Source organism: Oncorhynchus kisutch, linkage group LG29 (assembly GCF_002021735.2).
Source record: "Oncorhynchus kisutch isolate 150728-3 linkage group LG29, Okis_V2, whole genome shotgun sequence".
Classification (NCBI taxonomy): Eukaryota; Metazoa; Chordata; class Actinopteri; order Salmoniformes; family Salmonidae; genus Oncorhynchus; species Oncorhynchus kisutch.
This window is the reverse complement of record NC_034202.2, coordinates 13,589,116-13,603,444: the sequence shown is the minus strand read 5'-3', so window position 1 is coordinate 13,603,444 and position 14,329 is coordinate 13,589,116. Positions and strand designations below refer to the sequence as shown.

Genomic DNA, 14,329 nt, shown 5'->3' with positions numbered 1-14,329 from the left:
TGCTGATACCACCACAAAACATGGATAAATACAAATATGTTTTTGTGTGTCTGAAACATTGCCAACATCCACTCACTCTCTCCTGTAATTCAACCTCAATAGACATGACTGTGGTATTAAACTGTGACTGATTGAGTACGTTGGCTCAGTATGAGTGCCTGTATAACTGCTGTATAATTTCTGGTGCAGTTTTCTGAAGAGAACGCAGAGAGGATGAAACAGGTGTATGGAGACTTTTGCAGCCATCACACTGAGGCAGTCACCTTCTTCAAAGAGCTACAGCAACACAACAAACGATTTCAGACCTTCATCAAGGTACGGGCTTGTCTGTTTATGACACCTCTATAAGCCTCAAGAGTTACACTACATGGCCAAAGTATGTGGACACGCCTTTAAATTACTGGATTTGGCTATTTCAGTCACACTGTTGCTGACAAGTGTATACAATTGAGCACACAGCCATGCAAACTCCGATGACAAACATTGGCATTAGAATGGCTCGTACTGAAGAGCTAGGTGACTTTCAACGTGGCACCGTCATAGGATGCCACCTTTCCAACAAGTCAGTTAGTCATATTTCTGGCTTGCTAAAGCTGCCCCGGTCAACCAAGTGCTGTTATTGTGAAGAGAACACATGTAGGAGCAACAATGGCTCAGCCATGAAGTGGTAGGCCACACAAGCTCACAGAACGGGACCGCCTAGTGCTGAAGCGCGTAGCACGTAAAAATTGTCTGTCCTCGGATGTAACACTCACGAGTTCCAAACTGCCTCTGGAAGCAAAGTCAATACAATAACTGTTTGTCGGGAGCTTCATGAAATGGGTTTCCATGGCCGAGCAGCCGCACACAAGCCTAAGATCACCAATCGTAAAGTGTTGGCTGGAGTGGTGCAAAGCTCGCCGCCATTGGACTCTGGAGCAGTGGAAACACATTCTCTGGGGTGATGAATCACTCTTTACCATCTGGCAGTCCGGCGGACAAATCTGAGTTTGGCGGATGCCAAGAGAACACTACCTGCCCCAATGCATAGTGCAAACTGTAAAGTTTGGTGGAGGAGGAATCATTTTCTGGGGCTGTTTTTCATGGTTCGGGCTAGGCCTCTTAGTTCCAGTGAAGGGAAATCTTAACGCTACAGCATACAATAACATTCTAGACGATTCTGTGCTTCCAACTTTGTGGTAACAGTTTGGGGAAGGCCCTTTCCTGTTTCAGCATGACAATCCCCCCGTGCACAAAGAGAGGTCCATACAGAAATGGTTTGTTGAGATTGGTGTGGAAGAACTTGACTGGCCGGCACAGAGCCCTGATCTCAACCCCACTGAACACCTTTGGGATGAATTGGAACGCCGACTGCGAGCCAGGCCTAATCGCCTAACATCAGTGCCTGATCTCGCTAATGCTCTTTTGGCTGAATGGAAGCAGGTCCCTGCAGCAATCTTCCAATATCTAGTGGAAAGCCTTCCCAGAAGAGTGGAGGCTGTTGTGGCAGCAAAGAGGGGACCAACTCCATATTAGTGCCGATGATTTTGGAATAAAATGTTTTCCGAGCAAGTGTCCACATACTTTTGGCCATGTAGTGTATCTTGAGAAATGATCTGTCCTAACAAGTTAAATGGTCTTAAATATTCCACTTGTGACTAATTATTAATGGTTGATTGTGTGTTTCTATAGCAACAAAGTAATAACTATTTGGTGCGGAGGAGAGAGATCCCAGAATGCATCTTGTTGGTGACCCAGAGGATAACTAAGTACCCTGTTCTGTTGGAGAGGATTCTACAGTACACCCAGGGTCGGTCTGTCTGCCTTTCTCTGCTCTGCTGGCCACTGCTGTTAGGATCAGATAAATCAAATCGTGATAACACGACCAGGCTCGTTTTTTGTTGGACAGGTGGTCTTATCATACAGCTCAGCTATCAGTGATAATATACAGCAGTTACAGTAAGATATTCCATGAAACATTTGTTGTATTTGAAATGTAACTTCCATACTGATATGGGGCTGGTAACCGGATGTATAGTTTTGATCCTACTACTTCAATGTGCCTGAATATTTTCTCTCTCTCTCTCCTCCCTCGATCCCCCCTCTCCCTCTTTCAGAGGACAGTGAGGAGCACAGGGACCTCTCCAGAGCTCTGGTTTTGATCAAGGAGGTGATCGCGGCTGTAGACCTGAGGGTCAGGGAGTTTGAGCAGGGTCAGAGGTTACAGGACGTCCTAAACCGGATGGACAACCGTAGTGCTGCCAAGCTGAAGAACGGACACACCTTTAGGAAGCAGGATGTTCTGGTGCCAGGCCGGACCCTCAAACACCAGGGCCTGTTACTGTGGAAGACCGCCACCGGACGACTCAAAGGTCTGAGCCACTGATCTATCAATCAATGAATCCACCAATCAGTCAATCAATCAACCGATCAAGCAATACATGAATCAGTCAATCAATCAGTTTCACACTAATGATAATATTGATTAGGGATTGCATTGTTCACAATTGCTTTGCTGTTTCTGATCTCTGCAGATGTCCTGGCTCTCCTTCTCACCGACACACTGATCTTCCTACAGGAGAAAGACCAGAAGTTCATATTCGCTGCTGTGGTATGTCTGTGAAATGGTCTCGTGACATTTGCTGTTTATGGAGTAAGACAAAATAAACTCTACCGTTCAATTCAGCTCCTTTGGACTCGGTCTGATGGCTTTGGGCTGCTGCTCTCCATTTTATTATATCGGAGGGGTTGGGGGAAAAAAGCATCCTGGATGAACTAATAAAGTATATCGGATCATATATGGGGGATTGAGACTCAAAAAGACTTGTCAATGTCTACATCAGTGAGAATTCATTAAATTTACTAATGCTCTCTCATCCTCCCATACTGTCTTGTGCTCCTCAGGACCAGAAGCCCCCAGTGATCTCTCTGCAGAAGCTGATTGTCAGGGAGGTAGCCAATGAGGAGAGAGGGATGTTTCTGATCAGTGCATCGGCCGCGGGTCCAGAGATGTACGAGGTCCACACCTCCTCGAAAGACGAACGCAACACCTGGATGAGACACATCCGAGAGGCTGTGGAGAGGTCAGTAAGGGGGTGTGGGAAGGGTGTAAGTGTGTGTGTGCATACGTGTGTATGAGTGAGTGAGTGTGTGTATGCTTATCGCTGTCTGCTTGGCTGTCTGTCTCTATCCAGCTGTCCAGAGGATGAGGAGGAGAACACTAGCGAATCAGAGGAGGAGAGAAGAGCATCTGAAGCCAGAGCCCAGAAGATACAAAGACTACAGGGTAATATGCTATCATATATTCATAGCTTTCAAATAGCTTGTCTGCAATGATCCTTTCACTTTGATTAGCCCACATTTCCTATAGTGTTGTCAAGTAGTGTGTGTTTGTGGATTGTGGATGCGTGAAGAAACTGCACATTACTTTGTGTATCATTTCTATGTTGATTGTGTAATACTGACTGTAAAGTGCTATTTGTGTATCACTGACTGCTTGATTCTGTGTGTCGATTATACACGAATGGCTTTATGTTGCGTTTATCTATCAGAGAACCTGTCCAGTCAGGACCATCAGATATGTTCCACTCTGGAGGAGAAGCTACAGATCTATGCTGATCTGTCTGCCCTGAGGGGCGGTACCCAGGAACAGCACCCTGAGCCACGCTTACTGGTCCAGCCACACCCAGAGGAGGTGCCCCGGGCTGCAGTACTGCTCACTGCCGCGCTCCGAGAGGGTCAGACGATACATCACACTTTTAGCCTCACTGACCATTGTTAGCATCATGTACATGTTGTACATTTCCTGTTGTAGAGTGTCCAATGTCTTTGTCTGTCTGTGGGTCTTTTTGTCTACAGTAAATTCTCTTTCTCCCTCTCTAACCACCTATCTCCTCTCTCCTTCTCCAGCTGAGAACCTGAGGACCACTCTGTCCTCCAGGACCTGTTCTCCCTCCAGCCTCTGCAGCCCTCACAGGGACCCCCTGACCCACCCTTTGTCCTCAGCCAACCCTCCTACCCCCATGGACAACCCCACAGACGGCGAAGCCTCACCTGGGGACCCTGATACCAGGGACGGGGAGTGGTCAGCCTCCCAGGGCCTCGTACTACAGTCCCTGACTCAACCCCACACCGGGGACACTAATAATAACAACCTTAAGGTAGGTCTTCTATACAATGTTGTGTTTTCTACCATAGATATTGAACTCGGGTCCCTGTAACTGTCAGTCTAACACGTTAGCCATAACACCAAGTGGCTCAAATACAAATGGGATTTGTAGTTGTAGCCATAAGCTTATTGTAGTCTTTAGCTGCTGAGGTGTACGTCAGTCTGTGTTCATATTGGCCTTGGCTTCTCACCTTCCCCCACCTTCTTATGGTGGTGCAACATTGTTTAAATAATTTAACACCATCTATTAGAATTTCATTTCAGCCTTAATGTGCTAAATTATTAATATCTTAATACAGGGAAAGTCAATTTAGCTCTCAAATCTACCGTCTCATTAAAAATAGATGGATAATAATATCCCAATTTCCTCGGCCACATTTGTGCTACCGTTAGCATCTTGTCCTGGCTGTGAGGTGAATGACTATGATAAAATAGAGCAATATTGACTGAATGTAATGTAGTATATAGAGCAGGGGTACTCAACTTTTACCCGACGGGGTCCGGAGCCTGCTGGTTGTCTGTTCTACCTGATAATTACTTGCACACACCTGGTGTCCCAGGTCTAAATCAGTCCCTGATTAAAAAGGTCCAGAGTTGAGTTTGCAAGGTATAGAACCTTCAAATTCAAATCTGGACCTTGAGGCCAGTTCCACATTTTTTTTGTCTTCCCCTCTAATCAGGGACTGCTTTAGACCTGCTGGGACACCAGGTGTGCGCAATTAATTAACAGGTAAAACAAAACCAGTAGTCCTCCAGACCGCATAGGGTAAGATTTGAATACCCCTGGTATAGAGCAATGCAATGTACAGCACGTGTCAATCTCATTCCACCGAGGGTTTAGTGTCTGCAGGTTTTCGCTCCTCCCTTGGACTTGATTGATGAATTAAGGTCACTGATTAGTAAGGAACACCCCTCACCTGGTTGTCTAGGTCTTAACTGAAAAGAAAAAACAAAAACCAGCAGACAATAGGGCCTCCATGGAATGAGTTTGACACCCTTGGTGTACAGATTCTGTGCACAGACACTACCAGACCACAAAGTGGCGCTATGTACTTACATGACCACATAGACTTCTCAGACAAATCTCTTTAGAAAATGTGCCATGTGATAAGAGGAGAAGATACTATACTCTCACCACTACACTCTAGTCTAGTCTAGTCCGGGAGTAAGACCGTATTGGCTGGCTTCAACTGATATGGGTATACAGTAGTAGTAGGAGACTAAAACACCCTTGCCATCTACTGTAGAAGTTGTTCATCTTCAGATACCAACACACTGAAATAGAACCAGGACATGTACTCCTTAACAGTTTTTCATAGAAGGAATATCATTTGTGACGTGATTAAGTCATCTACAGTGGCTTGCGAAAGTACTCATCCCACTTGGCATTTTTCTTATTTTGTTGCCTTACAACCTGGAATTAAAATAGATTTTGGGGGGGGTTTGTATAAATCAAATCAAATCAAATCAAATTTTATTTATCACATACACATGGTTAGCAGATGTTAATGCGAGTGTAGCGAAATGCTTGTGTATATCATTTGATTTACACAACATGCCTACCACTTTGAAGATGCAAAATCTTTTTTATTGTGAAACAAACAAGCGTGCATAACTATATTCACCCCCCCAAAGTCAAAATTGTGTAGAGGTACCTTTTGCAGCAATTACAGCTGCAAGTCTCTTGGGGTATGTCTCTATAAACTTGGCACATCTAGCCACTGGGATTTCTGCCTATTCTTCAAGGCAAAACTGCTCCAGCTCCTTCAAGTTGGATGGGTTCTACTGGTGTACAGCAATCTTTAAGTCATACCACAGATTCTCAATTGGAATGAGGTCTGGGCTTTGACTAGGCCATTCCAAGACATTTAAATGTTTCCCATTAAACCATTAGAGTGTTGCTTTAGCATTATGCTTAGGGTCATGGTCCTGCTGGAAGGTGAACCTCTGTCCCAGTCTCAAATCTCTGGAAGACTGAAACAGGTTTCCCTCAAAAATGTCCCTGTATTTAGTGCCATCCATCATTCCTTCAATTCTGACCAGTTTCTCAGTCCCTGTCGATTAAAAACATCCCCACAGCACCAGGGATGGTGTTCTCAGGGTGATTGATGAGGTGTTGGGTATGCGTTTTCCTTGATGCCAAAAAGCTCAATTTTAGTCTCATCTGACCAGAGTACTTTCTTCCGTATGTTTGGGGAGTCTCCCACATGCCTTTTGGCAAACACCAAACGTGTTTGCTTATTTTTTTCTTTAAGAAATGGCTTTGTCTGACCACTCTTCTGTAATGGACAGATACTCCAATCTCTGCTGTGGAGCTTTGCAGCTTCTTCAAGGTTATATTTGGTCTCTTTGTTGCCTCTCTGATTAATGCCCTCCATGCCTGGGTCCATGAGTTTTGGTGGGCGGCCCTCTCTTGGCAGGTTTGTTGTAGTGCCATATTCTTTCAATTTTTTAATAATGGATTTAATGGTGCTTCATTGGATGTTCAAAGTTTATGATATTTTTTTAGAACCCAACCCTGATCTGTACTTCTCCACAACTTTGTCTCTGACCTGTTTGGAGAGCTACTTGGTCTTCATTGTGCTGCTTGCTTGGTGGTACTCCTTGCTTAGTGGTGGGCCTTTCAGAACAGGTACAGGTACATATACTGAGATCATGTGACCGATCATGTGACACTTAGATTGCACACAAGTGTACTTTATTTAACTAATTATGTTTAGGTAATTGGTTGCTTCAGATCTTATTTAGGGTTCTTTTTTTCATTTCACTTCACCATTTTGAACTATTTTGTGTATGTCCATTACATGTAATGCAACATAATAGGAAAAATGCAAAGGGGGATGAATACTTTTGCAAGGCACTGTACCAACATGGGAGACTGACTGTTAGTCGTGTGTTTGATGTCTTCTTCTATAACAGGTGGCTCAGAGTGTCCAGAGCTTGACCCAGTTACTCTACAGTCTGCAGGTGAGCTCATCCCACACAACCACACATACTCTCTCATACACACGCATGCACGCACACACACACACACACACTTTGTATCTATGTATCTCAGTCACTCATTTCCATTTCCCACAAAGACCAATTGTGTTCTCAAATAAAATATAATCTAATAGTATTTGTCACATGTACCGAACTGGTGTAGACTTTACCGTGAAATGCTTGGTTACGAGCCCTTCCCAATGATGCAGAGTTAAAAATAAAATGGTAACACCAGAGAAATAAAATACAGTACAGGGAGCACCAGTACAAGATCAATGTGCAGGTATGAGGTATTTGAGGTAGATATCTACATGAAGGCAGGGTAAAGTGACTTGGCTTCCGCATAGATAATAATAAAGAACAGAGTAGGAACAAAAGTGTGAGTGTGCATGTGTATGTGTGTGGGTTGCAGCCCCCCCCCCCCCCACACACACCCCTTTTTACCCCAATTCGTCGGGGCATGGACTTAGCCTAGTGGTTAGAGCGTTGGACTAGTAACCGGAAGGTTGTGAGTTCAAACCCCCGAGCTGACAAGGTACAAATCTGTCGTTCTGCCCCTGAACAGGCAGTTAACCCACTGTTCCTAGGCCGTCATTGAAAATAAAAATGTGTTCTTAACTGACTTGCCTGGTAAAATTAAAATAAAGGCAAAATTTAAAAAACAGGGTGTCGAAAGCGTTCCACAAGGATTTATTGATTATTTATTTACCTTTATTTAACCAGGTAGGCAAGTTGAGAACAAGTTCTCATTTACAATTGCGACCTGGCCAAGATAAAGCAAAGCAGTTCGACAGATAAAACGACACAGAGTTACACATGGAGTAAAAACAAACATACAGTCAATAATGCAGTATAAACAAGTCTATATACAATGTGAGCAAATGAGGTGAGAAGCGAGGTAAAGGCAAAAAAGGCCATGATGGCAAAGTAAATACAATATAGCAAGTAAAATACTGGAATGGTAGTTTTGCAATGGAAGAATGTGCAAAGTAGAAATAAAAAAAATAAAATAATGGGGTGCAAAGGAGCAAAATAAATAAATTAATTAAAATGAAATACAGTTGGGAAAGAGGTAGTTGTTTGGGCTAAATTATAGGTGGGCTATGTACAGGTGCAGTAATCTGTGAGCTGCTCTGACAGTTGGTGCTTAAAGCTAGTGAGGGAGATAAGTGTTTCCAGTTTCAGAGATTTTTGTAGTTCGTTCCAGTCATTGGCAGCAGAGAACTGGAAGGAGAGGCGGCCAAAGAAAGAATTGGTTTTGGGGGTGACTAGAGAGATATACCTGCTGGAGCGTGTGCTACAGGTGGGAGATGCTATGGTGACCAGCGAGCTGAGATAAGGGGGGACTTTACCTAGCAGGGTCTTGTAGATGACATGGAGCCAGTGGGTTTGGCGACGAGTATGAAGCGAGGGCCAGCCAACGAGAGCGTACAGGTCGCAATGGTGGATAGTATATGGGGCTTTGGTGATAAAACGGATTGCACTGTGATAGACTGCATCCAATTTGTTGAGTAGGGTATTGGAGGCTATTTTGTAAATGACATCGCCAAAGTCGAGGATTGGTAGGATGGTCAGTTTTACAAGGGTATGTTTGGCAGCATGAGTGAAGGATGCTTTGTTGCGAAATAGGAAGCCAATTCTAGATTTAACTTTGGATTGGAGATGTTTGATATGGGTCTGGAAGGAGAGTTTACAGTCTAACCAGACACCTAAGTATTTGTAGTTGTCCACGTATTCTAAGTCAGAGCCGTCCAGAGTAGTGATGTTGGACAGGCGGGTAGGTGCAGGTAGCGATCGGTTGAAGAGCATGCATTTAGTATTACTTGTATTTAAGAGCAATTGGAGGCCACGGAAGGAGAGTTGTATGGCATTGAAGCTTGCCTGGAGGGTTGTTAACACAGTGTCCAAAGAAGGGCCGGAAGTATACAGAATGGTGTCGTCTGCGTAGAGGTGGATCAGGGACTCACCAGCAGCAAGAGCGACCTCATTGATGTATACAGAGAAGAGAGTCGGTCCAAGAATTGAACCCTGTGGCACGCAGGGATGCTGGCCATGTTGACTCCAAAGCTTCCCACAGTTGTGTCATGTTGGCTGGACGGCCTTTAGGTGGTGGACCATTATTGATACACACGGGAAACTGTTGAGCATGAAAAATCCAGCAGCGTTGCAGTTCTTGACATAAGCCGGTGAGCCTGGCACCTACTACCATACCCCGTTAAAGGCACTTAAAAATTGTGTCTTGTCTATTCACCCTCAGGATGGCACACATACACAATCTCAATTGTGTATGTGTCTCAATTGTCTCAAGGCTTAAAAATCCTTCTTTAACCTGTCTCCTCCCCTTCATCTACACTGATTAAAGTGGATTTAACAAGTGATATTAATAATGGATCATAGCCTTCACCTGGATTCACCTGGTCAGTCTTTGTCATGGAAAGCGCAGGTGTTCTTAATGTTTGTATACTCAGTGTATATAAACTCAGCAAAAAAAGAAACATCCCTTTTTTAGGACCCTGTCTTTCAAAGATAATTCGTAAAAATCCAAATGACTTCACAAATCTTCATGGTAAATGATTTAAATACTGTTTCCCATGCTTGTTCAATGAACCATAAACAATTAATGAACAGGTAGGCAATTAAGGTCACAGTTATGAAAACTTAGGACACTAAAGAGGCCTTTCTACTGACTCTGAAAAACCCCAAAAGAAAGATGCACAGGGTCCATGCTCTTCTGTGTTAACGTGCCTTAGGCATGCTGCAAGGAGGCATGAGGACTACAGATGTGGCCAGGGCAATAAATTGCAATGTCCATACTGTGAGACGCCTAAGACAGCGCTACAGGGAGACAGGACGGACAGCTGATCATCCTCGCAGTGGCAGACCACGTGTAACAACACCTGCACATGATCGGTACATCCAAACATCACACCTGTAGGGCAGGTACAGGATGGCAACAACAACTGTTCGAGTTACACCAGGAACGCACAATCCCTCCATCAGTGCTCAGACTGTCCACAATAGGCCAAGGGAGGCTGGACTGAGGGATTGTAAATGTAGGCCTGTTGTAAGGCAGGTCCTTACCAGACATCACCGGCAACAACGTCGCCTATGGGCACAAACCCATCGTCGCTGGACCAGACAGGACTGGCAAAAAGTGCTCTTCTCTGGCGAGTTGCTGCTTTTTCTCACCAGGGGTGATGGTCAGATTCGTGCTTATCGCCAAAGGAATGAGCATTACACCGAGGCCTGTACTCTGGAGCGGGATCAATTTGGAGGTGGAGGGTCCGTTGTGGTCTGGGGCGGTGTGTCACAGCATCATCGGACTGAGCTTGTTGTCATTGCAGCCAATCTCAACGCTATGCGTTACAGGGAAGACATTATCCTCCCTTATGTGGTAACCTTCCTGCAGGCTCATCCTGACATGACCCTCCAGCATGACAATGCCACCAGCCATACTGCTTGTTCTGTGCATGATTTCCTGCAAGACAGAAATGTCAGTGTTCTGCCATGGCCAGTGTTCTGCCATGTTGGATAGGAGGGTGAGGGCTAGGGCCATTACCCCCAGAAATGTCCAGGAACTTGCAGGTGCCTTGGTAGAAGAGTGGGGTAACATCTCACAGCAAGACCTGGAAAATCTGGTGCAGTCCATGAGGAGGAGATGCACTGATTTTGATACCCCCTTTGTTCAGGGACACATTATTCCATTTCTGTTAGTCACATGTCTGTGGAACTTGTTCAGTTTTTGTCTCAGTTGTTGAATCTTGTTATGTTCATACAAATAGTTACACATGTTAGGTTTGCTGAAAATGAACACAGTTTGCAGTGAGAGGACATTTCTTTTTTTGCTGAGTTTAGTCTAGTGAGTGTGTGCAGTGCAAGATAGAGTCAGTGCAGATAGTTTGGGTACCATTGATTGACTATTTAGCAGTCTGGCTATTTAGCAGTCTTATGGCTTGGGAGTAGAAGCTGTTGGTCCGAGAGCCGATGCTACGGTACCGGTTGCCGGACAGGAGCAAAGTGAACAGTCTATGGCTTAGGTGGCTGGAGTCTTTACGGGCCTTCCTCTGACACCGCCTGATATAAAGGTCCTGGATGGCAGGGAGCTCATCCCAAGTGATGTACTGAGCTGTCCACACCACCCTGTGTAGAACTTTGCAGTCAAGGGCGGTGCATTTGCCATACCATGTGGTGATGTACCAAGTCAAGATGCCCTCGACGGTGCAGCTTTAGAACTTTTTGAGGATCCGAGAGCCCATGCCAAATCTTTTCAGCCTCGTGAGGGGGAAGAGGCGCTGCCGTGCCCTCTTCACAACTGTGCGGGTATGAGTGTACCATGTTAGGTCCTTAGTGATGTGGACGCCAAGGAACTTAAAGCTCTCGACCCGCTCCACAACAGCCTCATTGATGTGGATGGGGGCATGCTCAGGGTGAGGTTGTTGTCCTGGTACCACACTGCTAAGTCTCTGACCTCCTCCCTGTAGGCTGACTCATCACCGTCGTCAGCAAACTTGATAATGGTGTTGGAGTCACACTTGGCCACCCAGTCGTGGGTGAACAGGGAGTACAGGAGCGGACTAAGCATGCACACCTGAGGGGCCCCAGTATTAAGGATCAGCGGGGCAGATGTGTTGTTGCCTACTTGTAACACCTGGGGGCGGCCTGTCAGGAAGTCCAGGATCCAGTTGCAGAGGGAGGTGTTCAGTCCCAGGATCCTTAGCTTAGTGATGAGCTTTGTGAGCACTATGGTGTTGAACGCTGAGCTGTAGTCAATGAATAGCATTCTCACTTCGGTGTTCCTTTTGTCCAGATGGGAAAGGGCAGTGTGGTGTGCGATTGAGATTGGGTCATCTGTGGATCTCTTGGGGTGGTATGCGAATTGGAGTGGGTCTGTGGGTCTAGGGTTTCTGGCATGATGATGTTGATGTGAGCCATGACCAGAATTTCAAAGCACTTCATGGCTACTGACGTGAGTGCTATGGGGTGGTAATAATTTAGACAGGTTACCTTTGCTTTCTTGGGCACAGGAAAAATGGTGGTTTGTTTGAAACGTTGGTATTACAGACTCGGCCAGGATGAGGTTGAAAATGTCAGTGAAGACACTTGCCAGGAGCATATACCCACGTGGGTGATTGAAAGATGAACTAAGGTCCACACTCCAATCCAGTTGTTGGTGGTAATGGACCTTATAGTTGGTTGCCAACCACCATATAATGTCCAAAGAAGAAGCCTGAAGGAGGAGAGATTACTAGAAACAAACTCGGTTTACCCTTTTATCTGTGGATTCATTGTCGGAGTAGAGGACCTTGTGCATTTCAAGTAAAATAACAACCCAATGTTTATATCCCAGGACAAATTAGCTAGCAACAGCAAGCTAACTAGCTAAATTGCCATAAATGTTTAATGCTTCTCGACCTATCCCCAAACGAATATAGTTGGTTCGTTTTGATATTGCGTCCGGTGTGTGGGGACAAAATCAATGTGTGGACGCACGCGCATGGCCGGTCTGGTCAGCATTTTATATTCCTTCAAGTGAGCATAAAAGGCATTTAGCTCGTTTGGGAGTTCTGGATCGCTGGGCAAATCATGGCTGGGTTTCTTTTTGTAATCTGTTACTGTCTGCAACCACTGCGACGAGCGTCGGCGCCGGTGTAATAGGATTCCACCTTCGTCCTATATTGTGTGTGTGTGTGTGCGATGTGCTACTGTGTGTGTGTGTTTATGCATGCTACTGCGTGTGTGCATGCTAGTAGGTGCTACTGCATGTGTGCTTGTGTGTGCGTGCGTCTGGCTGCACAACAGCTTCTTTAAACAGATAGAAAAATCAGTTGGATTGTCTGAATCTTGAACCGCCAGACAGTAAATAAGCGGCTAGAGAGAGGACCCCAATTATCCTATTCTAAGTGGAAGTAAGAACAGAGGAAAGGCTTTTATCTTGAACTGCACAGGGGAGCATGTGATATGTAGATGGAGTCTATTCTGTTTGGTCTGTTATAGTATGTGTTTGTATTAGTAGGTTAATGTGAAGTGGGTGTGTGTGTGTTAATCTAACATGTAGCTAAGCCTTTCAAGTAAGTACACTAATGATCAATGTTAAACAGTGTTGACTAACCCATTTGGTATTCAAATCACCTGCTCCTATTGCCCCCATTCACCTTGGCTTGGAGCATCTCGTAGTCAGCCACAGTTGGACCAGTTTGGACTCGTTCAGTCAGCCAGCCAGTCAGCTAGTCAGTCACGTTGTCGTCACATTTTCGTCTCACCTCTACAGGCAGCGGTAACCATCCAAGACAGTTTCTACGAGGTACAGAAGCTCCTCCTCCGTGAAAGTGACCGCTCCGGCCCCTGCCCGCCGAGACCACACCCCCCGTGTCTCCAGGAGCAGGAGAAGCATCGTAACCAGGAGAAGCGCCGTGAGGAGGTGGCGGCGGCGGTGCGGTTACAGGGTCAGCTGCGCCAGGTAGGGGTGGCTAGCTCCGATTTAGCTTTTTGATTTGCGTTTTTGTCACTGAAATGGATAAGTAAGCAAGCATACATCTAGTATGCGCTCATACCACTTATTATATTTTTCTTGGAAAACTCAGACTGATTTGTGAAAAATAACCATATTTGGACTATTGATCCATTAATTGACCCTAGCAACTATCAACCAGTTGATTCTGAAAAACAAGTATATTACTGCTCTCCAGGAGAGGCAGCGGTGGGAGAGGGAGTGCCAGCTGCGCCACAGCCAACAGGGGGAGCTGGAGAGCAGGCTAGAGGAGAGGGAGAGACAGTGTCACCTGGAGGCTGAGAGGCTGAAGCAGGAGTGGGAAGAGCTCGAAGAGCAGCTGGGGGAGTACCAGCATAGCCTGGAGAGGCTGAGGGAGGGCCAGAGAAGCGTGGGGAAGGAGAGGGAGAGGCTGGAGACCCAGCAGAAGCTGCTGCAAAGCTGGAGACACAGCCGACAGAGGAGCCTGCCTGTCATGGTCATACCGCTGGATGGTCATCAGGTGTGTGTGAGGGGGTTAGTGTGTGTGTGTGTGTGAGTGATGATGGCTTCAGGTATCTCACAAAAGGCCCCCTAGCCTGTAGCTACTAACCACTGCATGAGAGTGTGAATGAGGGATCCTGAGCATGTGGTTTCCATGTGTTTTATACCGTTCCATTCATTCCATTCCAGCCATTACAATGAGCCCGTCCTCCTATAGCTCCTCCCAA

At 45.7% G+C, this 14,329-nt stretch overlaps 1 protein-coding gene across 4 annotated transcripts in view; it reads left to right on the top strand.

Moving 5' to 3' along the window:
* Positions 1–14,329, top strand: part of arhgef28a (Rho guanine nucleotide exchange factor (GEF) 28a) — a 127,004-nt gene that overhangs the window by 89,364 nt on the left and 23,311 nt on the right. For all 4 annotated transcript variants that reach the window (XM_031808824.1, XM_031808823.1, XM_020466279.2 and 1 more), the window contains 11 exons: positions 190–315; positions 1,672–1,789; positions 2,097–2,351; positions 2,514–2,590; positions 2,884–3,062; positions 3,174–3,265; positions 3,531–3,716; positions 3,889–4,139; positions 7,067–7,114; positions 13,401–13,589; positions 13,819–14,121. In XM_031808824.1, coding sequence (XP_031664684.1) covers positions 190–315; positions 1,672–1,789; positions 2,097–2,351; positions 2,514–2,590; positions 2,884–3,062; positions 3,174–3,265; positions 3,531–3,716; positions 3,889–4,139; positions 7,067–7,114; positions 13,401–13,589; positions 13,819–14,121 — 1,824 coding nt within the window. The remainder of the gene's footprint in view (positions 1–189; positions 316–1,671; positions 1,790–2,096; positions 2,352–2,513; positions 2,591–2,883; positions 3,063–3,173; positions 3,266–3,530; positions 3,717–3,888; positions 4,140–7,066; positions 7,115–13,400; positions 13,590–13,818; positions 14,122–14,329) is intronic.